Genomic DNA, 26,818 nt, shown 5'->3' with positions numbered 1-26,818 from the left:
CCGAATCAGGCACACAGACCCGAGATGCAGGACCTGGGCTCACCTGGCCTTGCTCACCTGTGCATCAGCTCACGTTTCCCACTAGGGTTCAAGTTCCTCAAGGGCAGAGACTGCTTCTCCTGGCCTGATATTTCGCTTCTCCCCCCAACAGGCCTGTCTCATGTCATGGAATTTGCACTGAACCACGCACCCAACAAATCCTAAGGCCCCCAAAAGAATCCCCGTCTGAACTGCCAGCCCAAGTTAAGAAAACTGCTCACTCCCCGGTTTCACCGTCTGCATAGAAGATACTGAGTAATAAACAAACTGGCACCGACCAGGTGAGTGGTACCTGGTGCCAGTGCTGAGAACTGGATAATAGGATGTATTTTGCTTCCTAAAAGAAAAAGACTGCAGTTGGGTTTTTTTTGTTTTTTGTTTTTTTGGTAAATAACCTTAGGACAAGGAGGTCCAGAATCTCTTTTTTTCTTAGCCCTAGGGTCTTGGAGAGAGCTAAAATTTTCAAAATTGAGTTAATTTCATTACTACCTAAACTCTAAAAAGATAGCCTTGTAAAATTTCAATGTTTATGGATCTGCAAGGTTTGCACCCAGTTACAATTAATGCAAGCTCTAAAACAAACAGCTCTGTGGCCACGAGACACCCCGGGGCCTCCGGACTCACCTTGCACCTCGATGTAGATCGGCTCAGACACGATCTCTTCATTGTTTATTTTCATCTTGCAGATATACGACCCATTGTCTGAACGCTGCACGCTGGTTATGCTTTAGAGAAAAACACAAAGATATTTACGGTGACGACCTTCCATGGTCCTGCGATGGCAACAGAACATTCTTCAACCTCTTTGTGATTCGCTGTGATGGTTAACCCCGTGTGTCAACACAGCTAGGTCATGGCACCCAGATGTTTGGTCAGCCATTAGTCTAGATGTAAAGACAGTTTTCTGTGAAGATATTTTTCAGATGTGATGGACTTTTAAATCAGGAGACTCAGAGTAAAGCAGATTACCCTCCGTCACACGGATGGGCCTTGTTTCGTCAGTTAAATGACGGGTGCACAGACAGGTCCTCCGAGGAAGAAGGAACTCTGCCTTCAAACTGCCTTGGGACTCAGGACTGCAGCATCAGCCCCTCCTTGGATCTCCTGCTGACACCCCACAGATTTCAGATTTGGCAGCACCCACAATTACATTAGCCAATCCTTAAATTTCTCTCACTCTCCCTTAATGTTTATGTGTGTGTGTGTGTGTGTGTGTGCGTGCGCACGTATATCTGTCTACATATATCCTACCGGTTCTGTCTCTCTGAAGACCTCTGGCGTGTGTATGTTGTCACTTGTCTGGATTTCTGTGGCAGGCTCTACGTCAGGGGTCTCTCGATCAGAGTACAGCCCCTCAAGGCATTTTGCAAATGTGTGGGGTTGTATTAGATGCTCACAGTAAGTAGGGGGCAACCTGGCTTTTAGGGGCCAGGGGCGACTTTTCCACGTCCCACGTGACCTTCTGAGACTAGAACCTCATCGCATTGTACATGCACACAAAGTACTTTGCCTAGTGTTAATAGCCACCGAATTTCCCAGGACCATGCAAAGGGAGGGCCGCTATCCCCCGTCCTGTTTGGAGCTCTGCTGTGACTCGGTCTTCATCTGGAAAATGAGTCACTGACGGCTGGCTCCATCTGCAGCCGCCGTGCACACGGCTGCGCACCAGGTGCAAGTCTCCGTGGGCTTTCTTATCTCTCCTGATGCCGTCATGCCCAGCCTTTACAGGCTCATATTCATACTGTTTATAAATCGCCTTCCTTTTGTTTTCCTCATATTCCAGTGTGACCATGATATGTCATAAATATCTGCTATAAATGGGCGGCCTTGGTTCTAAGAGGTTCAGAGTCCTCTTTCCAATTTCCCAATGTGTTTTCAAACGGGGAGTTACACCACATACATGAAATCCACTCTCAGCTGGGGTGGGGAGGGTTAAGAGAATGAGGAACGCTTTGAAACGCTCAGATGCTCCCCAAGAAAGGAAGCCTTTATCAGCCCCAAGGCACTGATTTCTTCCCTGCTCATCAGACACAGCAAAGAAGACTGTGACCAGAGGAAAAAGGGAAAAAGGAGAAAAACGTGGAGTGGTCTGCCTGCCTTACTAGGACTTGCTCCCCAATACAACTAAAGCAAAACAAAATCCGTCCGTGACATGCCAAGGGCTGAGGCTTAAGGCTCAAAAGGGACCAGGAAGCTGGCAAGGTTGGAGGGGCCCCATCCTTGTCCAGGGGCAACTGCCCGGGTAATTAACACAGCGCAGTAGCATCAGGAGCTGACACGTGGCGGTGAGGGCCCCTGGCCTCGAGAACGCGCAGTTTTCAGAACACTGACCATCGTAAATACAGCTTCTCCCCAACAATACCATTCTGCAGGTCCCTATTAGCCTAGGATAAACAGAGTGACTAAAATACATGTCAAGAATGGCACCAGTCAGAACTAGAGGGACCAGAGCTACTTGGGTTAACATCGCCTCCTTAATGGTCCCAGGACCCAGCAATGATGGTCCCCTGTCACCTGCATTTCCTGATGTGCCAATCTAAGCAGTGCCCCACTGACTGGGAATGCTCTGTCTTTGCCTCTCCCCTCATTTCTGTGCAGGAGTGATGTAATTCTGGGCCGCACCTGGTGAATGACCACACCTGGTGAATGACGGCTGGACTTGGAGGGGACGCAAGGGTCGAGGGAAGGCCGGGTCTCTCCATGCTTTAGGGCAGGAGTTGAATGTTGCAATGCCTAGAGGTCACCAGGAGAAGATGGAAAGAGACCTTGCAGGACAAGTATCTCCAAACGAGGGGCCTAGCCGACCCACCCCTGAGAATCTGGCCTCTAGGATGGTGCATTGCCCATGGTGGGTAATAACCAGTGGCTTTCAGCAGCTCCTGCAGATTCCGCAAGGCTGACCAGCCTAGTTTTCATGGCAGTTCCAATGGAGACCAAGGTCATGGCTACTGAAGAGAGCGTCCTTTCCACATATTTTGCAAGTTCGCTGTGGAAGAGTCTGGACAGAATGGACGATGAGATCAGACAGGCTGAGAACACCTGCGCCTTCTGAAGATTGGGCTCTGGCTCAGGGCCTGGGACCCTGGCGGTGTAGCAGGCTTACTGCATGACTTAGGGAGCCAGGGACCAGAGAGGACGGGAAGGCCAGAGAGGGAGGCAGGGCACTGCCCCAGGAAAGCAGCCCTGGGTGGGGGGAGGCACCGAGCCTGAAGCACAGCCCACCAGGAGCCCACGAAACCAGCGGGCACAAGTAACATCCAAGCGGCACACCTTGGGTGGCAGAAATCAGCCTGCACAAAAGTCCAGGAGGACCTGAAAGCAACCAGCAAGGAAAATTCAGACTAGGAGCAGAACAGGAGGATGCAAACGGAACACGATCAAAAGCTGGTCTTGGTCGTTCATGTCAGGCGGGGTTTAGCATCATCCGGTGAGAAGGACTATGTGTCTGCCTTAATCAGCAAGTTCAAATCCATCTTACCTATAGCGCAGGAAAGGTTTTTCACAAATAATTCTACTCATTGCTTTCTAGACATCCAAGTAAATGCTCCCGTGCCGCAGGCAGGGTGGGGGTGAGGCTGGAGATGGGCGAGTGGCTCCCCGGCAGAAACAGCAGGAAAGGCTCTGAGTTCAGAATAGCAATCCAGGCATTCCACCAACTGAGCAAGGAGTTCCAGAAAGAACACAGAACGGGGAGGAGGGGGCATCATTCAAGATAAGGCCCAGGACTGGAGATACGGGTCTTTCCCCACCCGGCCCCTAAGGCAGCACAGTGAGAAAGAGAAGATCCACCAAGCGGCCTCCCCAGGCATTGTCACACCTCTAAGATAAAGCAGAGACCCCCAGAAGCTACCAGAGAAGAGGAAAAGCAGGTAATTTACGAGTGAATCAGAACAGCGTCATACTTCTCAAGAACAACTCCGGGAGTGAAAAGGAAACATATCAATGATTCAAGATGACAATAGGAAATGATTTTCCTTTTGAATTCTGTATCCGGCCAAACACCCTCAAGGTGGTAGGCGTAGGAAAAACATGGCCTTTTCCAACACGAAAGGGCCCAGGAAGCCTGTGGAGGGTGAGCTCTGTGCCTACGTGAGGGAGTAAAGCCAAGAACGGGAGTTGGGAATCCAGGAAACAGAAGCTGGAAATCAGGAGGAACGAGGGTCCCGAACATGAGAGCAAATATGACTCGGCTGGACCCCAGACCCGAGGGCAACCTGCCCAGGCCGGAGCAGAAGGGGCCGCTCCAGGACCGGCACCTCCAGGGAAAAAAACACCAGTTCTGCGAATTCTGCCCTTTTGAGAGGAGATGCGAATTTTCCTTTAGAGCGTGGGAGACAGTGAGAGACGGCAACTAAGACAATTAAGTGAACCAACAAGCAAGGAAACTATTAAATTCAGGAAAATCAAAAAGCCCTACAATGTAATTACAGTCTACTCCATGATTCAGCTGAAAATAGCATTCACAGAGCCACAAAAATTGTGAACTCTGGGTACCGATTTAACCACAGCTGTGAGTAACACTCCATTGGATTAACAGACCATACTGGGGCCTGGCACAGGCACTCACGCACACACACGCACACACACACAGACTCATGGATTAAGTATCTCTGGGAAGATATCCAATAAATGGGTAACCTTAGCTCCCCATTGGGAAAGAGCTGGGGGCTGGAGTGGGATAGGTAATTTTGGGACAGTTAGACAACTTTACCATGTGTAGGCACTGCCTTTTTTTTTTTTTTTTTTAAGTATAAAAATTTCATCAGATTTTGGTCAAACATCTGAATGGGGACGACCAAAGAAACCATAGATTCAGCCATGGTGTCTAGACAGGAACCACCTGGACAGAGACTCAGGGCCAGCAGCTGCAAAAGCCCCTCACACCAGGGCACCCTCAGCTGGGTTCAGGCCTAGGACATCCTGCAAGAACCCACAGTATCTCCCCATCCCTCAGACCTGGGACAACTGCTCAGAAATGCCTCATAAGTAGCAGCTATGCTCTTGAGTCTTCTTAAAAGAAATATAAGAAAGGACCAATATGGTTGGATGATTCCACTTACATGAATACCTAGGGTAGTTAAATTCACGTAGAAATAATGTGGAACAGAGGTTAGCAAGGGCTGGAGGAAAACGGGGAGCGGGGAGTTAGCGTTTCACGTATATGGAATTTCCGTTTGAGATGATGAAAAAGTTCCGGAGATGGATGGTAGCGATGAATGCACTCATGGCCACTGAATTGTATATTCAAAAAGGGTTAAATGGTCAGGTTTATGTTATATATTTGTCATCACAATAAAAAAAAATTAAAAATGAAAAAAAAACCCACTTTTGAAAGAAATACAAAGACCCACTGAGAAGCATCCTGTTTTAACCTGCCATAGTTCAAATGGTGTTGGCAGGATTCCACAGGTAACCCGAGTTCAGGGCTCTCAAACAAAATCTGAGCTGAAAGGAAGTCTGAATATAAAGCAGGTCAAATAGCCCCAGGGATCTATAGCTAAAAATAGTTTTTCCAGCTGATGGTTTGGCCAAAGAAATTATGCTCCTGCTTCCTAGATGTTTTGCTGATTTCTCATGGATGAGTCCATTTTGGGGGCCACCAGAGGCAGCGATGGCACCAGTCCACAGTCCATCAGGCTGCGGACGAGGAGCCTGGCACACAGAGCCTGCGGGGGACCCGACCAACACAAGCGTCTGAGGCGCCAGGGGCCCGCAGGGACGCAAACTCCCCACTTAACATCTCTGCAAAGAAAATGTACTAAGCAAGTAAAATCCTTCCAGCTTTAGCTACTGGGAAGGATGCCAGAGTTTAAGGAGCACTGGGAATCCCTAGACTCCAAAGAAAACAAACATCAAATACTTTCCCTTCGCCATCAATCGCCTAATAACTGGGTCTGCAGGGCCTGTCAGTTTACAGGAGCCTCAGTTTTGTTTTTGCTTGAGGGTGGGTCCCCCTCCATCGCAATCTTCTGATCTGAAGGCTGGCGCCTTCATGGGAAACTTTACCTGATGAGGGAGTGTTTCTAACCCAAGCTAGAGAGCTTTTTACACCCAATACTAGACTTCAGAGCTAACTATGCCTCACAGATTGTACCCTCCTTTAGAGACTCCAGGGCAAGGTTTTGGCTAAGCAAGGTCCCAGGGCTGGCTGGATGCATGGATGTGCCAGGGTTTGAGCTGATAGCAGGTGCAGATGGGGTGGGATACCAAGGGGGGCGGCTTGGCTGGTGACTTAAGTCCCACAAAGGAGATCTAGCAAATGCTTTCAGGGATGCACTCAGGACTAGGCCAGGAGTTGGGGTGGGGGGTGGGGGTGATGCGTGGCGGTCATGGATGGTGGTGCAGATTTTCAGTATTAATCACCAAGCCACCAGTTAGGAATCCTCCAACCTACTAGCAGACGCCGAGCACTCCCTCCACCCACTAATGAAAGATGACTTTTGACTCTCTGTCAATAATAACAGACATCTAAAGTTAAAATAGGAAAAAACCACGAACTACCTGCATAGCACGGACCTAGCTCAAGAGGGCTTCTGGAGCTGAAGACCCACACCAGTTATCTCTTCCCTTGTATATGCCACCAACCTTGGCATTTTGAAAATCATTTTTAACGTTTATCCCTTTATAATTCCATTTGCGCTCTTCGATAATTGAATCTGTTTTGTAGTAGCAACTTACAGTGGCATACGGCAGCCATTAAAATATTTTCGAATTTTACTAATACAGGGAAATGTTCATAATACAATGATAAGTGAATGAAACAAGAGATACAATCATCTATGTAATAAAATACCAATTTTATTTCAAGGATATTAGATTTATTGATGCTTGGAAAATTTTTCTCAGGATTGTGGACCATAGTTTTCTTCTCTGTACTTGTTTGGTATTTTCCAAGTATTTAACAAGATACTTATATTACTATTAAAATACTTAAAAATACACACATAAGGGAGCTAAGACCAAGTAGTTTCAAAAATCTTTCGGGGACAGTCTCACATGTGATGTCAAAACAAACCTCCTTTAACCTTTCCAGAGTACATGGGATCCTTAAATGCCTGTGAGCCCCTCCTATCATTCCCACCACTCTCCACACCCAGTTTCAAAACTAAGGGTTGTTTGCAAGATGCGGTCACCTCTGAGCGGCACAAATGTCCTTCCCTTAGTCCTGATGCTGAGTCCTTCTCCCCTAAGTCAGTCCTTCACGGTCAAAGTCTAAGATCGGATGGCAGCACTACCATACCACATCAGCACTACCTCGGCACTTCTACGCTTGGCACCAGAGTCTCCCTTCCCCTCCATTCTGTTCACAAGCACAAGCAGGGCGACAGGGACCAGGTCTGTCCTCCTCGTCTCAATGTCCAGTTAGTTGTTCATTCAACAAATAAGGCATTGCCTGCAAACACCTTCACGAGCAAGGCTGGCTGTTTTTATCATTAGTGGGTTGTTGCCTGTGTTGGGATTTGGAAAAAAAAAAAATCTCTACTCCTTGTGTCTAAAATGATGCCGCCAGTGAATGTTAAAGCTTTTCCTTACTGTAAATTACTTACCACGTCCTTTTCTTCCTTTGGGAAGGAAAGAGAAATATGGCGGCCACCATAGGAATGAGGGAGTCAGAAGCAATGGAAGGAGTAACAGGGATGAACGTTCCAGTGCATTAAATCCGCCGAACTCCTAATCTACACCTCCAACTAGGACAGGTGCTGTTTCAGGATCAAAGACCAGATGCTTGACTAACCCTAGGTTTTAGGAGGATGAATTTGGGAGTTCAAGTATGCGGTGGGCAGGAGGCATGCGTCTGCATAATATGGAAGAGCTACATGCCTAAGAAAGGTAAAAAGAGCATCCACAAATCCGTCAGTCTCCAGCAACTCACAATTGCTTGTTAAAGGATGAGAGGTGCAGAGAGTGGGCAGACCTCATCATTTAAAATCCATGTCCATTCTGCCCTTTCTTATGGTAGAAACACCTTATAAAAAAAATGGTTCCACGATCTAACTTAAAATTTTTGTGCTTCTCTTTATAGTTCCTCAGACCCCTGCCAATAGACAGACATGTTTATTCTGCACACTCCCTTAAATAGATATGGTCCAGAGAGATATTGTCAGAGGCAATGCCAATAAAACTGTAGGCTAATGAGTTCCTGATAAAACTGTAGCTGTTGCAAGCCTAGACCTAGTTTTCAACTCTACACTGTTTCTGGGAACCAAAGTGGATTTCCTTAGGGGCCATGAGATGTGAAAAGAGGAGACACTGCAGGTGTGTAAATCAGGCTCCTTGTTCAAGGATGACCAGCATCCTAGTGACCCTGGGCAAGTCACCCTACTCATAAGGACCTCAGAGTCCTCATCTAAAAGACCTCAAATTTAGGGTCTCCTACATCCTTCCCTCTGGCCAAGAAATTACACAAGTATTGATCATCTTGATCAAGTCAATGTAATTTACTTCACTCAATCACTCCACAACTACTGTGCCACCTGAATGTTACTGTAATAAAGTTAAAGAATACGATGACGGTGGACTTGGTGCTGTCCCAAATGCTACTCTGTTCAGCTGAGAGTCTGTCCTTTGCAAGAATTCTGATCACTACATTTGCTTTAAGGCTTAGTTTGGAGGTCAGATAAGATTTTTTTCCCCTTCAGAACATGTTCATGAGAGTTAAGCTGAATCCATGTAGAAGTAGACATTTTTCTTTAAAGTTCTCAAAATATCACCCAGTCACCTTCTGAACTTTAAAGACATAAGTTCAAAGTAAGACATTCTCTAAGTTGAAACGTTCTCCAATTTAAGTCTTTTGAACATCTCATGGCCCCTTAAAGTACACCTGGAGCAGCCAGTCAGGTGGTCCAAACCCACCTCCTTGGCCAGAAGACCAGGGAAGACGCAGCGGCTCACCTGTGGTCTCATGGGGGCCACTGGCAGGACCCTGGCTTGGGACTCCCAGCCCAGAGAATGGGGCTGTGCCCCCCTCCTAAATGACATCAGGTGAGACCAAAGTGCAGCTTTTTGTTTCTGTCAGCCTGTAAATCTTATTTATTATGAAATGGTGACTAAACTTCTCCCAGCAGAAGCTGTGTCTACCTAATGGAAAAACATCTGTGCTTTGTAATGGATGGAGAAAAAAATATAGTCAAGTCTCCTGAGTGATCTCAGCTACTGGCTGAGAAAGGCAGCCAGAGAGACCCAGCCAGAGTTTAAATCCACCAAAGGAAAATGCAAAAGTTTTGTCGTTGGCCTTGATGATGACCAAGACGATAACTTGGAAAAAAATGCAAAAAAAAGGGGAGGGGAGCATCTTATGGATATGTTGACACACTAAACTCTAATTGGAGTTTTCGGGTCTGCGGTAACTCTGAGGTGGTTTTCTGAAAAGGAAATATACGATGATTCTCCCAAAGACATGACACAGTCTGGAAGTGGCCCAAGCATCAGGTCGGAGAAAGTGAAAACATTACAGATCAAAGAGGGCTCCACTCGGAGTGGAGGAATCCTGGAGAAAAGCCTCTCGTGTCAGCTCTGCCGGCCTCTGACCTCATTTTGAGTCTTTAAGGACCACATGTCCACCTAATTCTAAAACTCTACTTGCAAGGAGGTCTTAATGCAAAAACCAACAACCAAAAACCCTCTTGGCAAAGAGGAAAGAGTAGAGAATGAAAAGGGATGGGGAAGAGAAGCAGCTGTCTGTCGCACTGTCTACAGGATCTAAAGTATGAGGACTCAGTTCTTGGGCCAGTGGATCATTCCAGACATGAGGATAAGCCTGGCTCATCCTTGTCGCTCCCCTAACTCATTCAGCCTGCCCCTGCCGACACAAAGTGGAATGCTAGGATGGTAAGCCATGTGGCTGAAGATCTGCCTCCATTCCCCAGACCCTCTACCTTCTTCCTACCCCAGTACGCACGAGGGCAACATCAGGACCACGATCTGCAGCAGCAGGGTATGCTGGGAGGAGGGGAAGAGAGAGGGGATAGGGCGAATCAAAAGGATGGGGGGTTGCACTGTTTCACAAGCTCCACGCCCACCAGGTGATTGAGATGTCTCCTCATGCCCAGTGAGAACATCTTTCTCCCTCAGTGGGAGAGCTCTTTAGTCGAGCAGGACTTAACAGGACTCGTAGCCCAGCTGGGAAGAGCATCTGATAGCCAAGTGTTCCGGTGGGGCCAAAATTCATTTAAAAGAGATCAGCAATACAGTCAGCTATGAATTTACACTCTAAATGGACCAGTGGGGTTGCTCACACAGAAAACAAAAGGCTGTTTTTTTTTTTATTATTATTATTAACAGGGCTTTTGAATCAGCAAGAGCATAACAACGTTTTAAAAGAAAGGAAGAAAGAAGGCTTACCTGAAGGAAGCAATTATTGCTGTCACTTCATCATCGGGATAATAATGAGTAATTGCATGATGGGCCCCCAGCAATTCCTTCCCATCTTTCCACCAAGAAATAGTTGCGCTGTCTTGGTAGATGGTAGGTATAGTGATCGAGCAATTAAACTTGACATCTTTGTGTTCAGAAAGTATTATGTGGCCAACTGTGTGATTAAATGCCAGAGGTGGTAGGAGCTTAGACCCAGCGGGGGTCACCCTGGGGAAGGCTGCATTTCCTGTGTGTGGTCTTCCAGGCTGGGTGGGTGGAAACATCGAGGTGGGCTGGTACCCATGGGGGTGAGGAAAGGAAAATGGCGTGTGGTCAGCCTGCCGGCTTCCTGGGAAAGGTCCTGGGAATGGCGGGTTGGGCTTGCCTTCCTCCCTCACCTCAGCGGTAGCTGCAAAACAGAACATGGGAGTTTTAGTCTTTTCAATCACGGAGTTTTCACAGGAGGTCCCCAACTTACGAGGCCACGATGAGGGAGCAACGGGCATCCTCAGTGTCCTCAGAAGACACCAGCGGAATTTATTTAACACACAAATAGTGTGAATATTCTCATTCACAAGTTCATTCATTTGCTCACTTCCTTCCTTCTAAAGAATGCTTAAGAAACAGAACTCCCCCATCACAATTTTTGCCTTTTTAAAACTGAGATAGAATGGATATATAACATATCAGTTTCAGGTCTACAACATAACGATTGGATATTTGTATGTTTTGCAAAATGATCACCACCATACGCCCAGTTAACATCCATCACCACACATAGAAACTTTGTTTACTTGTGATGAGAACTTTTAAGATCTACTTACTCTTAGCAACTTTCAAATAAACGATACAGTATTATTAACTACAGTCAGCATGCTGTACATTACATCCTGGGGACTTACTTATCATATAGCTGGAAGTTTGGACCTTTTGACCACTTTCACCCATTTTTTGAAATCTCAACTCATTCCAAATTCCTCATACCCAATTCACTAGCATGGCAGGCAGGTGACGGCACCTGAGATCACCTTTCTGCTGTCTGCTCAGTCATAAGACTATGCTGCAAATTTGACCAACAGTCTTGCAAAAGCCACAAATAGACAAGTTTACAGTGCTTGAGCCTCAACGTACCTGGGGGTTGGTGGGGGGGAATCAACATGTGTTTATATCACCAGCTACAGAATGACTTGGAGCTTCTGGCCAAATGCTTGCCTGTTGGAATGCTTTGATTTCATCTGACCCACAAGAATTTCCAAAAAACAATGGTTGTACTCTCAGTTCTAACGGCATTTTTGGAGAGTACATTCTAAGCCAGTTGTTATTATTCAAACATGTTGACCATGAGTGGTGAGACACAGGCAGGCAGGAGAGACACAGGCTGGCATTTTGTGGGTGAGTGATGGGGGTACACAGAGGCACCCCCTTCCTGGTCAAGAGCTGTGCACACTCAGGATGCCACATCCTCCTGGGCTCCTAAGTGTGCCCGTGCTGGGAGTAGGGCAGTTTCTGTTCAGGGCTGTGCTGGATTTAACAGATAAGAACATAAGACATCCATCATGTGATATTACTTACATGTGGAATCTAAAAAAAATAGACATATATGGACTTATTTGCAAAGCGGGGACAGACTCACAGACACGGAAGGCAAACTTGTGATTACAGGGCGGGGGGCGAGGAGGTGGGAAGGGATAAATTGGGAGTTCGAGATGTACAGATACCAACTACTATATATAAGATAGATAAACAACAAGTTTCTACTGTGTAGCACAGGGAACTATATTCAATATCTAGTGGTAACCTATAGTGAAAAAGAATATGAAAAGGAATGTATGTCTGTATAGGTAGGGCAAACTTCATGCTGTACACCAGAAACTGACACAACGTTGTAAACTGACTGTATTTCAATAAAAAAAAATTTTTTTTTCCAAAAAAGAACACAGGACAGCCAGTTAAACTTGAATTTCAGATAAACAAGTAATTTTTAGTATAAACATGCAGTTCAGTAGTTATTTGGCAAATGGAGGTACCAGTGGATTTGGGGGCAGAGCAGGGAACTGAGAACATATCCCTCCAGCTTCTTCCCTGCAGATCACTCTGGACCACACGCTTCCCTCAACTGAAGGCTGGAGCTCCCCCTCCAGCTCTGTCTCTGATGTCAGGTTAACTCCAGTGGCTGGTGCATTTGGGAACTGTCTCTGGGGCAGATGCCAGGTTGGAGGACAAGAGGTTTCACTGTAAGAAACTGGGGAAAGCCCATTGCTTGTCCCTTAGCCGGAGGTCTCGGGGGGCCGTGGGAGTGCAGGGGCCCTCTGTGGGCTCTGGGAGAGGGCGCAGTGGGTCCGCTGCGGGCTGGCCTTGAGCCCAGTCGTCCAGACAGATGAGTGTGTTGGGTTGGGAGCGTCATTTATTCCAAGGCATCAGGGTCAGGGTGACTCAGCAGAAAGGGGTCTCTGCTTCTGCCGCCTCCACGCCAGGCAAACTTTTATGCACAAGTCGGGTAGGAGGAGGCGAAGCCCAGTGCCTGGTCCCATCCAGCTGCGCATCTTCTCTGACCTGGGATCCCTTCTGCAGGAGTGGATGGTCTGGCTGTGCATCTTATGCCTGCAGACCTCCCTCAAGAACGTTCTTTTTCTACAGGCTTCAAAGCACTGGCAATTCACCTGTGCCTCTTAGAGGCAAACTCTCCTGTAGTGCTTCCTATTCCTGGAGCTCCAAGGATCCAGGGAGTCAGGGGTTTTGTCCAAACAACTATTTTTTTTTCATTAAATATAAGGCCAAAAAGTGGAGTGTGAGAGGCAAATAATAATTCCTTTGGTTCGTTTAATTTACTCCACTTAACAAACATTCAACATTTCTAATGATAAATGTAACACAAGTCTGTTGTAAAAAAAAAAAATTCAAATATTTACAGGTTGATAGAAAGTATAAAACAGAAAGTGTTTTGTAATCCCAACAAGCAAGGTCACCTCTGATTATAGTTTGGGGTGTAACCTTCAGTTTTCTGTGAGATGAGCTGCTGATTGAACAAACTGATGGCAAAGCCACCCAGTCAGACGACGTCGATGAGACCAGGGAGCAGCCAAACCCTTCCTGTGATCATTATGGATGGTTTAAAAGATAACTAATTTCCATAATTTGATGTGCCAGAAGCTAGTAGTATGATTTAACTGTCAACAAATATTTATATAACACCTCGTGGTCTAAGATTTGCTGTGACTGTCTGATGGGATGCAGAGAGGCATCTGCCCCAGCAGAGGAGTGGCAGAGGGTCCCAGGAGTTAAAGAGGGCATGGGACACACAGCTAACTGTCCCTGACCTCTCCATCACCACCCTGCCTGAGCCTCCCAGGTGAGGGACCCTCCCCTTTTGTAACATCTCCTATAATTGCTCACTCAATTCTTCCTCCCCTGCAGGACTGCCTGAAAGTTCCCCACTATAATCAGTCCCTAGTAGGTGCTCAAAATAGGTTTGTTGAATGAATAAGTAAAGGCACGAAAACGAAGCATGAATCTGAGGAGGGATGGGGAGGATGGACAGGGTTCCCAGGGGCAGAGGCGGCAGAGAACTGGAGAGAAAGGAAGAAGCCCTAATCGTTTGGGGACACCGAGGTGGCAACAGGGTACTACCCCTGGGCTAGGACAAAGACAGGAGATAAACTGGAATTAGGTGAACGTGGAGAGCCCTGCACCCCAGCTGAGACAGCAGGGATTCCTGGAAGGTTTCTGAACAGGGGCAGGAAAGATCTGAGACGTGCTCGACTTGGGCACCGACATCTGCCTGAGTGAGAGAAGAGGAGCAGGAAGGAGGAGGCCAGGAAGCGGAAAACCCACCAGGAAGATGCTGGAGACCTAACTACGGGAGCGGCCAAGGAGGAGGAGGAAGGATGAAGGCAACAGAAGAGGGGCCAATCGCAACAGCCTTCTCAGCATCGCCGTCATTTCGAAAAGAAAGGTAGGTTTCACACCCAATATTTAGGAAGGACGTAATCTCAGGACACAGGGCAGTTCTCAGGAGTGGCCATTGGGCAGCTTTATACTGGCCGTTGCATGAAGAGTGCAGCCCTGATGGGGAAATGGGGATGGTCAGAATGGTACCCCACTGGGTTGCTGTCAGGGATAAAAGAGTCATTACTATGTCTGGCTCATAGTAAGCACTCAATAAACATTAGTGGTCATGACTGATAATTTTCTCTTTTTATTGTGAATCAGTAAAGCCTGCCATGGCCCAATACTTGAGACCTGCTGATTCACAGGGATAGACATTGAGGGCTGAACAACCCGGCACACTTGGTGAGGCTCTCATTGCCCAGCTTCTGGCAAGGGCGGGGGAGTGGGGTGGGGTGTTGCCATCCACACAGTCTTCAGCATAGACGGTGCTTTACAGTATATGCCGTGTTGTGCATAACCTCACCAGTTGTATGTGGGGGCCTTGAATGATTATGGATAATGTGAAAAAAAAGGCAAAATGAAAACCATTTCAAGGTTTTGGATCCCAGGGTCAGGGCAATGATTGTTTAGAAATTACATTGTAAGCTGCTTATTTTTCAGTGTGCTGACTACGTCAATGGTATAACACCCTCCCCTCTGTGTTTCCTCACAGAAGTGGAATACTTTCAAACTGTCTGGGGTGGGGAATGATGGTATGAGGATGAGATCCGAGCAAAAAGTTAAAAACTTTTCTTTTTTTATTAACATGTTCTTGGCAATTCACCTTGAAGATGATAAGAGCAAACGTGGTGGGCCTGTTTGAGGATGCCCAAGGTGGAAACAGTGTTTTCAGCCAGTGTTAGAGATGTATTAAAAACTCAGTCAGAGACTTGATGAGAATTTGTTCCTTTCTACACGGCATTCATGGAAAAGCGGGCTGCCTTTGGAATGCGCCAGAAATCTTCCCTTTCCCCTCTCCCTCCCATCTTCTTTCAAGGTTATCTCCTTGTGTGGACTGGAGAGCAGCTAAAGCGGGAAGTTTAACCTCACCAGCAAATGCTACTAAGCAACTTGGATAAATGGTCTCCCACTCAGGTCCAGGAGTAGCTGTCCAGCTGTTACGGCGGTGGCATTTGCCAACCCTAGGGGGCCACGCCCATCCAGTCCAGGAGTCGGTCACGGAGCACCCCTGCCCTGTGCCCAAGGGTTTCCAGTCACCACCCAGCCCTTGATTGATTCCAACATCAGTTTCTGAAAGATAAGGGCTGTCTCTCCATCACCTTTCTCAGGTACTCAGTGTGGGCATGGGCCCCTGGGGTATGATTAGCATCTGGCAAAGAGAGCAATTAGATACCCTGTCCACTGTTTTGGGTTTGCCTTGTTTCTCAGAACAAGTCTGTCTGTAGCTCCCTTGAGGGCCAGAGGTGGCATCCTCTGAACCCAGCATGATGCATAGCGTGGAGTTGATATGCAGTGAACATCTACAGGATGAACAGGTGTGATGCGGGCAGGGAGGATTCTGAAGGTGAGCAGGGAGGAGAGATGGTCCAGGCAGGGACCCTGCTGTGGCCGGAGTGGAACCGTGCTGGGACCACAGCCCTGCCTCTGCAGCAGCACCTCTGCCACCAACCACACGCAGCGGCAGTCTCTGAGACTCAGGCCGGTCAGGGGAGGCTGGCATAGAAGCTGTTTTCTGTGTGATCAGCTAGCACATCCCACCTTTAAGTCCATGACTACTTGCTGAGTGCTTGCTGAGTGGGCGTGAGGCAGGCGGGCTGGTGGGCTGTGCGGTTTGGTTGTCGGCCAGCAGCTCTGCGGTCAGACAGCCAAGGCCCACCCAGTCCCTCGATGTCTGAGATGTGACCTCAAGAAAGCTCTTTAACTTTCTGCAAGGACAGGAGTACCAGGGTGGGTGGCAGAAGACGCTCAGAGGGACTGGGCCCACCAGGGCACTTCACCGACACCAGCTGCTATTCCGATTGGTTTACATCTGAACCAGGCCTGCCGACCCCCTGAAGTCGGAACTTCTGGGCCTTGTGGGGATGCGTGCTGGGACTAACCAGGGAGGTCTGTCTTAGTGCATAGGGAATGACCACACTGGAGCAACATAATTGCCACCCAAGAATGAGATGCAAAAACATACTTTTGGCTTGTGATGGCCAACAGGCTCTGGGCTCTAAGGCATCTCTCTAGGGCCGGTCTCCACAACCCTCTCCTACCGTGAGCGCCTTTAGATTTCCTTGAAGCCTCGGGATCACAGCCAAGGTGGACAAAGGAAGCAGCAGCTGCAGGCCCCAGGGTGGAGTGGCAGCGTCCCGCCACCTCCCTGGCCCTGGAGTCCCTCCAAGCTGCGGGAAGACGGCAGGGCAGGGCGGCCCTGGGGGAGGGACGGTGCAGGTTGTGTGATATGCTGTCAGCCTGCTTTACAGCCCCGGGTACCGGGGAAGGGTTAGGGAAGCACCCTGACCAGAGGGGTTGGGTAAGGGCAGGCCTGACGTGCCAGCCAGTGGGACCCACAGCCCTGCTCTTCCTGCTCCCCAGACAACAGAACAGGTGGAGACATCAGACCCTGGAAGTTCAGCCTCAAAATCCGGAGGCCCACCGGCAGCTGCAAGAGTGAGGACTTACGCTTGAAATCTTATGCAAATAAATTGTATTTCTGTCACTACACGGACATAGCATATTAATGTGATTAATTTTTTAAAAACGAAAATAAAGCATGAATAAGATAAACAATAAAAAAAAAAGACAGCCCTTAAAATGTGAATTTTCTTCTTGCCCTTTGTATCTGAAAATGTAATGCCCTTTGGGTTCTTTGCTCCCTCCCCATCGCGGGGCAGAGGTGAGCCAGGTGCCAAGAGTTCTGCCTGCAGTGGGATTTGCTATCAGGCAGCCCCCTGTGGTCGGGAGGAGAAAGGCCCCCTTCTGGAGTACGTTTGTGGTTTACAGAAAAGGCTTTGGCGTCCAGAATGCTGTTAGTGCCCACTCCCCTTTCCCAACCCCTTGCTGTGCCCTGGGTCTCCCCCAGGAGAAAGGGCCGTCCATGGGCCAGAGTCCCCCATTCCATGTACGTCCCCCTAGGCCGATTTTTGAATCGTGTCCCGGTGGCTTCCCTGTCACTTGGGAACTCCTCCTCTCACCCCGGAAGCTGGCTGAGGCCAAACCCAGAACAAGCAGAAACTTTCTTCTTAGTATCTATTCACTCAATGCAAACGCAAAGGATTCTCCATGGATGAAGATTACCAACAACACGTCATGAGAGACCGTTTTAAAAAGCACTTCAACCAGAAATCACTCGACCTGATTTGTTCCCAAATTGTAAATGGTAAACATTAATGGGCGTGCCCTCCAGCACTTGGAGAAAATTAAACAGGAGAAAGGCCATTCACCGGGTGGGTGCCCCCGGTGCAGCAAAGGCGTGCAGGCAGAAACCGTGAGCTGATCTGAGGGAAGGGGCCCTGGTAGGGGCTTTACAGGAAAGAAAGGGGAGTAACTGGTGGGTCGTGTGTGCCTGGAGGGGTCACAGCCTTGAGGGGAGGCAGTAGAAAAAAAGCAGAGGTGACACTGAACCACTGAGATGCCGGCACTGAGTGAAGAAACTGAGGTTGGTGTAAAACATGGTGTTGGTGGGTCAGATTTTCCACTCAGGCTCCAGAGGGCAAAGGGTTGCCAGATTAAAAAAAGACGTGCGGGGCGGGGAGGTGGGGAGGGTATAGCTCAGTGGTAGAGCACATGCTTAGCATGCCAGAGGTCCTGGGTTCAATCCCCAGTACCTCCATCTAAAAAAAAAGATGCCCCATTTACAGTTGGATTTCAGATAAGCAGTGTCTATGCAGGTTATACTTAGTTAAGTAAATACAACTTAGTGTCCTTTAGCAGAAACTGGCTGGAGCCAGAGTCCAGGGAGCTCACTGTCACCCTCCCTGCAGGCTGGCCTCCAGCAGTGGAGAGCAGCGTGAGGAGGGGGGCTGGAGGGGCAAAGAGGGACTTCAGCATGCCAAGCAAGCCACCCAACCTCCCTGAGCCCTCGCTTGGAGGGTGTGAAGGGGCTCGGACCTCTGAGCGAAACCCGTGATTGTCAGGGTGACTCCTCACTTCCCCTGGCCCCCCAGTACATCAGTTCAAAAGGAAAAAAGGGCAAAGCGCCACATGTGCTTGGCCTTGGGCGCACACTTCAGCAGTGGAATCCCCAAGGTCCTCGCAGGGCTTTAGGCAGCCCTTCATGAGCCCCTTCATCCTGCACCCCACTTTTTGACTTAAGCATTTGACTTTTTCTTGGTTCAAGTGCTTTGCAAAAGAGGCTTCCCCAGCACACTGCCATCCCCTAGTTCTTTCTATAGGCGGGCACTAAGGCAACCGGAAAAGAGAGCTCTAGAATCTGACTCTTCATTTGCTGACTCTCCACAAGGCTCTCAAAACCAGCAGGGCCTCAGGAGCTCCAGGGAAGGTCTGAACGTGCTGATGCCTGGGTGTTACCCAGAGCCTGAGCTTACCAGCCAGGAGTGCAGCTTAGGCATCAGGGTTCTAAAAAGTCTCTACTGATTCTAAAATACAGCCAGAGTCAGACCCCTCGCTCGAGGGAGTGGATCCATCCAGTGGCCCACGTGACCTTACGGTGGGAGTCCCTGAGAGTTTAGCTCAAGAATCCTGATACTTTGAATGCATGTGGCCTGGGAGCGTGGTAAGAACACACACCCTGGAGTCCGAGAGGCCAGGTTCAGCCTTGGCTCATCCACTCAGAGGCCAGAGGACCCTGTGTGTCCTCGTCTGGGAAGGAAGACAGGTAACACCCACTCCTCTCTGAGATCAGAAAGGACATGACACTTAAACACGGTGCATGGGGCCCGGCCTGCCCAGGCGCACAATTGGCGGCAGTTACGATTTTCATAACATGAAACATCTGACCTGCCTTTTCAAAGGCGCCACTAGTCATGCCTGGACTATCAAAGGCAAACATATGGGACCAATTATGTTGACTTGGACCATTCAGCCTCTTGCAGTGAAATAGGAATACATGTTTACCTAACCAAGGGTGGTTTTCCTTCTCTTCCCCATTTGGCAGCATGCCAAGTGTCACAGAAAGACTGACGGAACAGTTTCTGGCCGGGGTCATGAAGCACTCCCCCTACCGCACCCGACCTCCACTGGCCCCCACATCTGGGGCTGGTTCCCCTCAAGGGCCAGCTGCAGCTTTCAAAAGACCCAGGAGAGACACTCTGCCTCCAAGTTTAACTCCTTTGTCATGCTACCCCCAACACATATCGTTCAACCCACCAATGTCTGAAATCCTATTAATTTTAGCCATTCTTTTCAGGAAGAATTATTTCCTTTTAAAACATGACCATCTCTGAAAGACCACACAGCTTAGCAAGAACAGAGGGCAAAGAATTCCTTCAAAAGACAGAGTAGATGCACTTTTCCCCATTCCTTCTGCTGAGTACACCTAAAAACACTGGGCATTATATATAAAGCAAACATTTAAAAAAAATTCTGAAGTGTTGTTGGGACGGGAAGCTGACTAGGGACCTCAGGCCCCGGGAACAACATGGTGACAAATTTCTTGGGTTTTCTTTTGTCCCAAGTGTCCCAGATCTGGAAATGCTAACAAGCAGAGACGAAAAACAACAACAAAAGCTGCTATCTTGAGTTAAAGGATTAGGAAGGGGCAGCCCAGCAAGACAGAAGGCTTTTAACCAGTAAGTGGCTCTCCTCCAAGTACACGACCCAGAAAAAGCCATGGCCCCATCCCTACCCACGCCAGCAAAAGTCCAGTAGGGAGCCTAGACTTTGACCCTTACTGGGCTGTAAAGAGGTGCCACAAATATTCCACTGGGTGGTACCAGAGAGGACCAAGGAGGAAGCAGGGAATTTCATCCCCACTGGCTGGTATTAGTAAAGATCATGTGGGGAGCCTGAACTTTTATTCCCACTTGGCATTAATGAGGCATCTTCCTGGTCCCCACTGGGTGTTATCAGAGGAGGCCTGGTAGAGAGTCAGAGCTTTCAGGACTCCCAGTGAGGCCATCCCTCCCCCTCCCCTGGCATGAGCAGAGGTCAGGTGGGGAACAGTGGGAAAGTAATAAGGCATTCCTACCCCTTACCCAGAACTAACCACCCTTCCCCTGCCCTGACCAGCAGTAACAAGGACTGGCCCACACTCAGCTATCAATGGAGGTTGGGTGGGAAACCTAGAATTCTACCCCCAACCAGGCAGTCACAAGCCCCTTTGAACCAGAGCAGTTCAAAGGAAACCAAGTAAAACAAAAGACTTTAACAAGAGTCAGTCTCATAATATACATCTCAAAATGTCTAGGCTTCAATAAAAAAAATTCAATCTCAAACTGAACAAAATAAACACCAAGATGAGAGAGAGAGAAATATCAGAAAAAGCTTTCAAAGAAGGAATCATTAAAATACTTTCATGAGCAATCACGAACATGAAATACATGAATAAAGTAGAAAGCCTCAGCAAATAAATACAAAGTCTCAGTAAGGAAACAGAAGATGAAGAAAAGACACAAATGGAAATTTTTGAACTGAAAAATACAATATCCAAAATGCACTTGGTTTTAGCCAAAAGGCCGAGAAGTGATACAATAACTAAAATAAAAAGCTCGATGGATGGGCTTGATATCAGAATGAAGGGAAAGAATCAGTGAACTAGAAGATTGATAATAGAAAATTATCCAATCTGAACACCATAAAAAAATGAACAGAGTCTGGGACCTGTAGAACTATTACTAAAGACCTAACATTTGTATCATCGGAGTCCTGGAAGGAGAAGAGAAAGAGGGCAAGGCTGGAAAAGCCCTTGAAGAAATAATGGCTGAAAACTCCCCAAATCTAACAAAAGACATAAACCTACAAAATTAAACATATGAGTAAACCCAAAATAAGATAAACACAAAATATCCACACCAAGACACATTAGAGTCAAACTTCTGAACACTAAAGACAACACATTTTGAAAGCACTGAGAGAGAGAGACAACACCTTACCTATAGGGGAAAACGAATTCAAATGACAGTAAGGATAGAAGGAAGTGGCACTTTTTCCTGACTAATGAAAGAAAAGAAACGTCAACTCAGAATTTTTCTGGAATGAAGAAGAAATCAAAATACTCTCAGATGAAGAGAATTTGTCATCAGTAGACCTACCCTAAAAGAGTAACTAAAGGAAATTCTCTAAACAGAAAGGAAACTTGAATCATCCAGAGAGAGGAAAAAACACAGAAAACAAAAATATGGGTCGATACAATAAACTTTCCTCCTTCTCTTGAGTTTTCTAAATTATGTCTGATGGTTGAAGAAAAACTGTAACACTGCCTAAGGCAGTTTTATATATGAAGGGGAAATATTTAAGATACTTATGTTTTAAATGGGGGAGGAAAAGGGACTTAAAAAGAGGCAGGAATCCTGCAATTCACTTGAACTGGTAAAATATCAACACCTAATATACCAATAATTACATTAAATGTAAATGATCTACATATATCTATTAAAAGACAGAGATTGGCAGAGTAGATTTTTTAAAAAATGACCCAACTATCTGCTGTTTATAAGAAATTTACTCCAAACATAATGATATAGACAAGTTAAACACAAAACATAGAAAGAGATATATCTGCAACCATTAACCAAAAGAAAAGCAGGGCGGCTACATTACAGATAAAGTAGATTTCAATGCCAAGAAAATTACCAGAGACAGAAAGACACATTACGTAATGATAAGAGTCGATCTACCAAGAAGATACAGCAGTCTTCAGAGTAGGTACCAAAGCAAAAAGCTGAAAAACATGTGAAGTAAAAACGGACAGAACTGAAAGGAGACTAAACAAATCAACAATTACAGTTAGAGACTTCAGCTTCTCTCTCTCTCAACAACTGATCAAGGAACTAGGCAGAAAATATGCAAAGATATAGAAGAACCGGACAAGACTGCCAATGAAAAGAATCTAGTCTACATTTATAGAACATTCCGCCCAACAGCAGTAGAATACACATTCTTTCCAAATGACGAAAGGATATCAACCAAGATAAACCACATCTTGGGCTGTAAAGCAAATCTCAAGAAATTTAGAACTAAAATCGTACCATTTGTATTCTCTGATCACAATGGAAATAATTAGAAGTTAATAACAGAAGTTGTAAAGGGAAAATTTCCAAACTAAACTTTTACTCTATGGATCAAAGGGGAAGTCTCGAGGGAAGTTAAAAAAAATACACTGAACTGAACGAAAATGAAGTTACAGTGTATCAAAATATGCAGGACCCAACTGACACAGTTCTGAGGGGAAATTTTATTTGGGAGTCTAAGCTGATAACATAGGAAAAGAAGAGCAAAGCAAACCCAAAACAAACAGAAGGGAGAGAAAAAAAATACAGGAAATGAAGTGAAAAAAGAAAAGCAATAGAGGAAGTTAATGAAGCAAAGAGCCGGTTGTTTGAAAGGATCAATAAAATGGATAAATCCCCAGCAAGACACACAAAAAAGACGACACAAATGACTAATATCAGGAATGAAGCAGAGAATATCACTGCAGACTCTGCAGGCATCAAAAATATAATAATTAAATACCATGTTTGCAGCCAATGAAGCCCACGGTGCTCTTTCCCTGCGGGGGCCAGGTGTGCAACAGCTGTAAACAGCAGCCCCCTGGGTAGCGTATGCAGCCTGTTGCTGGTGTAGGTTACCCTAAGGAACCTTGGAGACAGCCCTTTCCAGTGGACTTTCATGTATGGCATGCTGTCCCCAACTGATGGGACAAATGAAAGAAGATGTAAAGAAGTGGAGAGACAAACAGGTCTGTGGATGTCTTGACTCAGGGAGTGGTTTTAACACACATGTTTGTCAAAACTCATCAGACTCGACATTTAAAATCTGTGCATTTTTAAATAGCAAATGAAGACAAGATAGAAAGACTGTTCATGGCAATACTGCCTGTAATAGAAAAATTTAGAAATGTCTAAATGCCTAAAAAAGAGGAGACTGAATGGTACAGTCACATATTTGCCTATGAAGATGAAGTAGGGCAGCACTTCTCAACCCAGATGAATCTAGCAAACGTGACATTGTGTGAGAAAACAAGCTGAAGAAAAAAGCACATTATTTATATAAAATTGTATAACACGTGCATGGCAGTAGCTGCTAGTGTCCCGCTCAATGCTCATTCCCCCTTTTCCTACAAAGGGGATCCAGTCTTACGCAGGATGACAACTTGCCTAGCTAACACTCTTGATTTGCACTCTTCCCTAAAGATTGGAGTGGCTGGGAAAACATAAGCAGAAGTCCACAGTATGGGACTTCACATAAAAGCTATCAGCTTCTCGTGTCCTAAAAAGGACAGCAGGTGGTATGAAACTGTCATTTGTCTTTCCTGCTTCTTTCTGCTTGGAATGCAAATGAAACGGCTGGAGGTACAGCAGCCATATTGAGACAATGAGCTCTAAAACCATACACTAGAGATGACAGAATAAAGAGCCAGGTCCTTGACCACATCATGGAGATTCTGTCCACCCCAGCCTGGTTGCCCTCAAATGGCTTGCTAAATGAGAGAAAAGCCTCCCTTTTGGTTGAGCCACTGAAGTGAGGTTTTCTGTTACGTGCAGGCAAATGTAAACCCCAACTGACATGGTGTAAAGCAACACTATCGATTGTTACCAATATAATTATGTATGACCAAACGACAAAGAAACGCATAGGAATGAAAACACCAAATGGGGGGGAGTAGTAGGTTTATCCTGGTGTCGGGAAGCAAGGGGATGAGACCAGAGAGGGGAAAAATGGGGGACTTCAACCGTATTGCTAATGTCTGATTTCTTATGCTAAATGGAGAAGAGAGATGAGGTTTATTACCCTTTCTATCCTTTTGTGTATACCCTCCCCTGATATAAATTGTAGAATGTAAAGACCCAAGGCATTTAGGCTGTGAGGACAAGGAGAAAGTCAACCAGGAAGTGTTTCCAAAATGCAGAAGCCCAAGCCTCACCCAAGACCTATGGACTCAATCTTTGAGGTGCGACCCTGCCCTGCATCATCCAGGCCATCCTGTGCCACATGTTTTGTTACACTCCACTGATCCCTTATACCTGATTCTTGAGGAGCGGGGGAGCCTCCCACCATTCCCTGTACCACCACCCCACAGGCATGTAGCAGAACCTGGCCACTAAGGCTAAGAATAAGGTAGTTATGTTTATCCAAGGCATATAGCGTCTCTGACTAGGGTAAACTGCATGCTTAGCATACATGAGGTCCTGGGTTCAATCCCCAGTACCTCCTCTAAACATAAATAAATAAATAAAGCTAATCCCCTCCCCTCCCAAAACAAACAAAATACAAATACGATTTATATTATAAAGTATTTTTAAACGTCTACATATAAAATTAGATAATCATATTGAATGATTAGACTTTTGAAAATGACACGATTTCCCCCAAACCTTAAGGATTCTGCTGTGCCCCCTGGGGAGACATGCCCCGTTCCACCCACCTCAGAAAGACTGATTAATCATCTTCCTTCCTCCAGAACCCAGGAGTCCATGCTCCTACGCTCCCTGCAGACTTGACAGTAATAGGTCATCGTTTGTTTGGGCTGGTCCAGCATTCTCAGAAACACACTTGTGTGTTTCCAGGCTATTCTATTACCCCAGGTAGAGCTAGAAGGGGTATGTCATGGGGATACAGACAGCCCAGGCAGCAGGGACTGGCAGATGCCCACAGGAAAGAAGCCACTGGCTTGACTCATTTTTAAGAAATACCATGCACTGCCCCCGGCCCCATTTCTAGGCTGATGCCTCAGAACACTCATAGCCAGTCAGGTGCAGGGCTGGGGGAGGTCACACTCAAAGGCACCGTGTCCGGAACCTCATTGCGGGGAAAGTGTCCCACCCTGCCACCTCCCTTTCAGATGAATCCGTCTTCTACCGGGAAGGCTTCACCTATCTGCCCTCCCATTTGATGAATGCGGATGTGGAATTTCAGAAAGAGGAAGCCCCGAACCCCAGGTGTTCCTGCACGTTAACATCAAATGGGATGAGGACTTAACGTCTTCAGACTCCCAAAGTGTTGATCTTTTTTTTTTTTAACCTAATGCTTCAATCTTAATGCTAAATCTAACAAGCTTCCTTTTTTCTTTGCCCCCAAACTTTCAAAGAACAGTGTTTTCATCAACAAATCTTCAAATCATGAGCCAGAATTGTAAAAAGGCTTACAGGCTGGTTTCACTTCCTGTGTGGAGGCCTCCTGCCATGAACTGCAAGCTTCCAAATTCATGCCACCCTTGGGAGCTCATGAATATTCATCACCTCACTGTGCATTCACTAAGTAGTGCCGGGACACAAGAGTACTTTCAGCAAGTTTGAGTCTATGTTCTAACATTCTCCACTAAGACAGCCTGTTCTTACTTGTAAAAGATCATTTTCAAAAACTATAATGAGGTGGGTCTACTATTAGCAGCTTTAAAAGCCCTACAGCTCATGATAGCAAAACAATCCCTTCTTCAAAATAAACAAGGCTTTCCTTTGTTTCTCCAATGAGAGGCAGGACCAGAGCTAAGGCACACTCTAAGAGGTCGACTGGTCCTGAATGCTGAGGTAACTGGGGCCCTCACCCCAAACCCCTGCCCCAAAAGGCATATTACAAAGAAGAGGGAGCTGTCAGACAGCATTTGCCCGATTGCCAAGCACCAGCCTGAGACCTAAATTCTGAGGCTGGGCCCCTCCCCAAGGGAGCAGGGCAGAGCGCTAACCCCACAATGACCAGGTCTCCCCGGGGCCTTGGCTGGCTCCCTAGCAGCTAGACGGCACTTTTCAAGGGACGGACTGAGAAAGGGAAACATCCAGAAGACACCGTTAATGACTGAGGACAAGGAGAAACACAAGAGCATAAAACTTGCTGCTACAAACATCTACGCATTGCGATTATGAAATGAAATGGTTTTGCTCCAAGCGTACGACTCTCAAATATTCTCAGCTTTTGGGGGTAAAACTTCTCGTCTGTGATCTTGGTCCAAACACAGAGTTAGCATGTCTCCTTTCTCTCCCCCTCTTTCTCCCTCTCCCCTCTGCCCTGCTCCTTCCCAAACCCCTGCCGCCCTCAAGACTGGTGGAAAATCCATTTTACCATTAAGTGAAAGAAGAACTAACAGTGGATGAAATGGGCAAAAGGATGAAATAAAATGTTTGAGAATGGAGTGCAGGTTTCTCAACGAACTCTTTAAGACATAATTATCCTTTCTTCTTTTCTTTGCTTTCAAACACTGGGACCCACAGAGGAGACCCACATGTGGCAGCCTAGGGCTTCACCCACAGGCCATGCCCGCTGGACCCTGCTGGCTGACGGAGGCCCAGAGAGAATGGGAACGGTACAGCCATGAGGGAGGCTGGCCTCGCTGCTCCAGGTGCTGGTGGGGCCAAGCTGCCAGGTCTCACAAAACTGGGGTAGACCCGGGCCCTCACTGTGGTTAAGAATCTTCCATTCTATTCAATGGCCACAGTTCAGA

General features: G+C 46.9%; 1 protein-coding gene and 1 non-coding gene across 2 annotated transcripts in view; one reads left to right on the top strand and one right to left on the bottom strand.

Annotated features, from left to right (window-relative positions):
- Positions 1-26,818, bottom strand: part of MERTK (MER proto-oncogene, tyrosine kinase) — an 89,455-nt gene that overhangs the window by 57,676 nt on the left and 4,961 nt on the right. Inside the window, exons 2-3 of the mRNA XM_031441245.2 lie at positions 10,381-10,801; positions 664-764 (exon numbers count right to left, since the gene is read on the bottom strand). Of these exons, the coding sequence (XP_031297105.2) occupies positions 664-764; positions 10,381-10,801 (522 nt within the window). The remainder of the gene's footprint in view (positions 1-663; positions 765-10,380; positions 10,802-26,818) is intronic.
- LOC116149573 (small nucleolar RNA SNORA70) lies at positions 22,902-23,035 on the top strand. Its single transcript, XR_004133193.1, has one exon. It is a non-coding gene; the product is annotated as a small nucleolar RNA SNORA70 (small nucleolar RNA).

This window comes from Camelus dromedarius, chromosome 33 (genome assembly GCF_036321535.1).
Source record: "Camelus dromedarius isolate mCamDro1 chromosome 33, mCamDro1.pat, whole genome shotgun sequence".
NCBI lineage: Eukaryota > Metazoa > Chordata > Mammalia > Artiodactyla > Camelidae > Camelus > Camelus dromedarius.
This window is presented reverse-complemented; position numbering and strand designations above follow the sequence as displayed.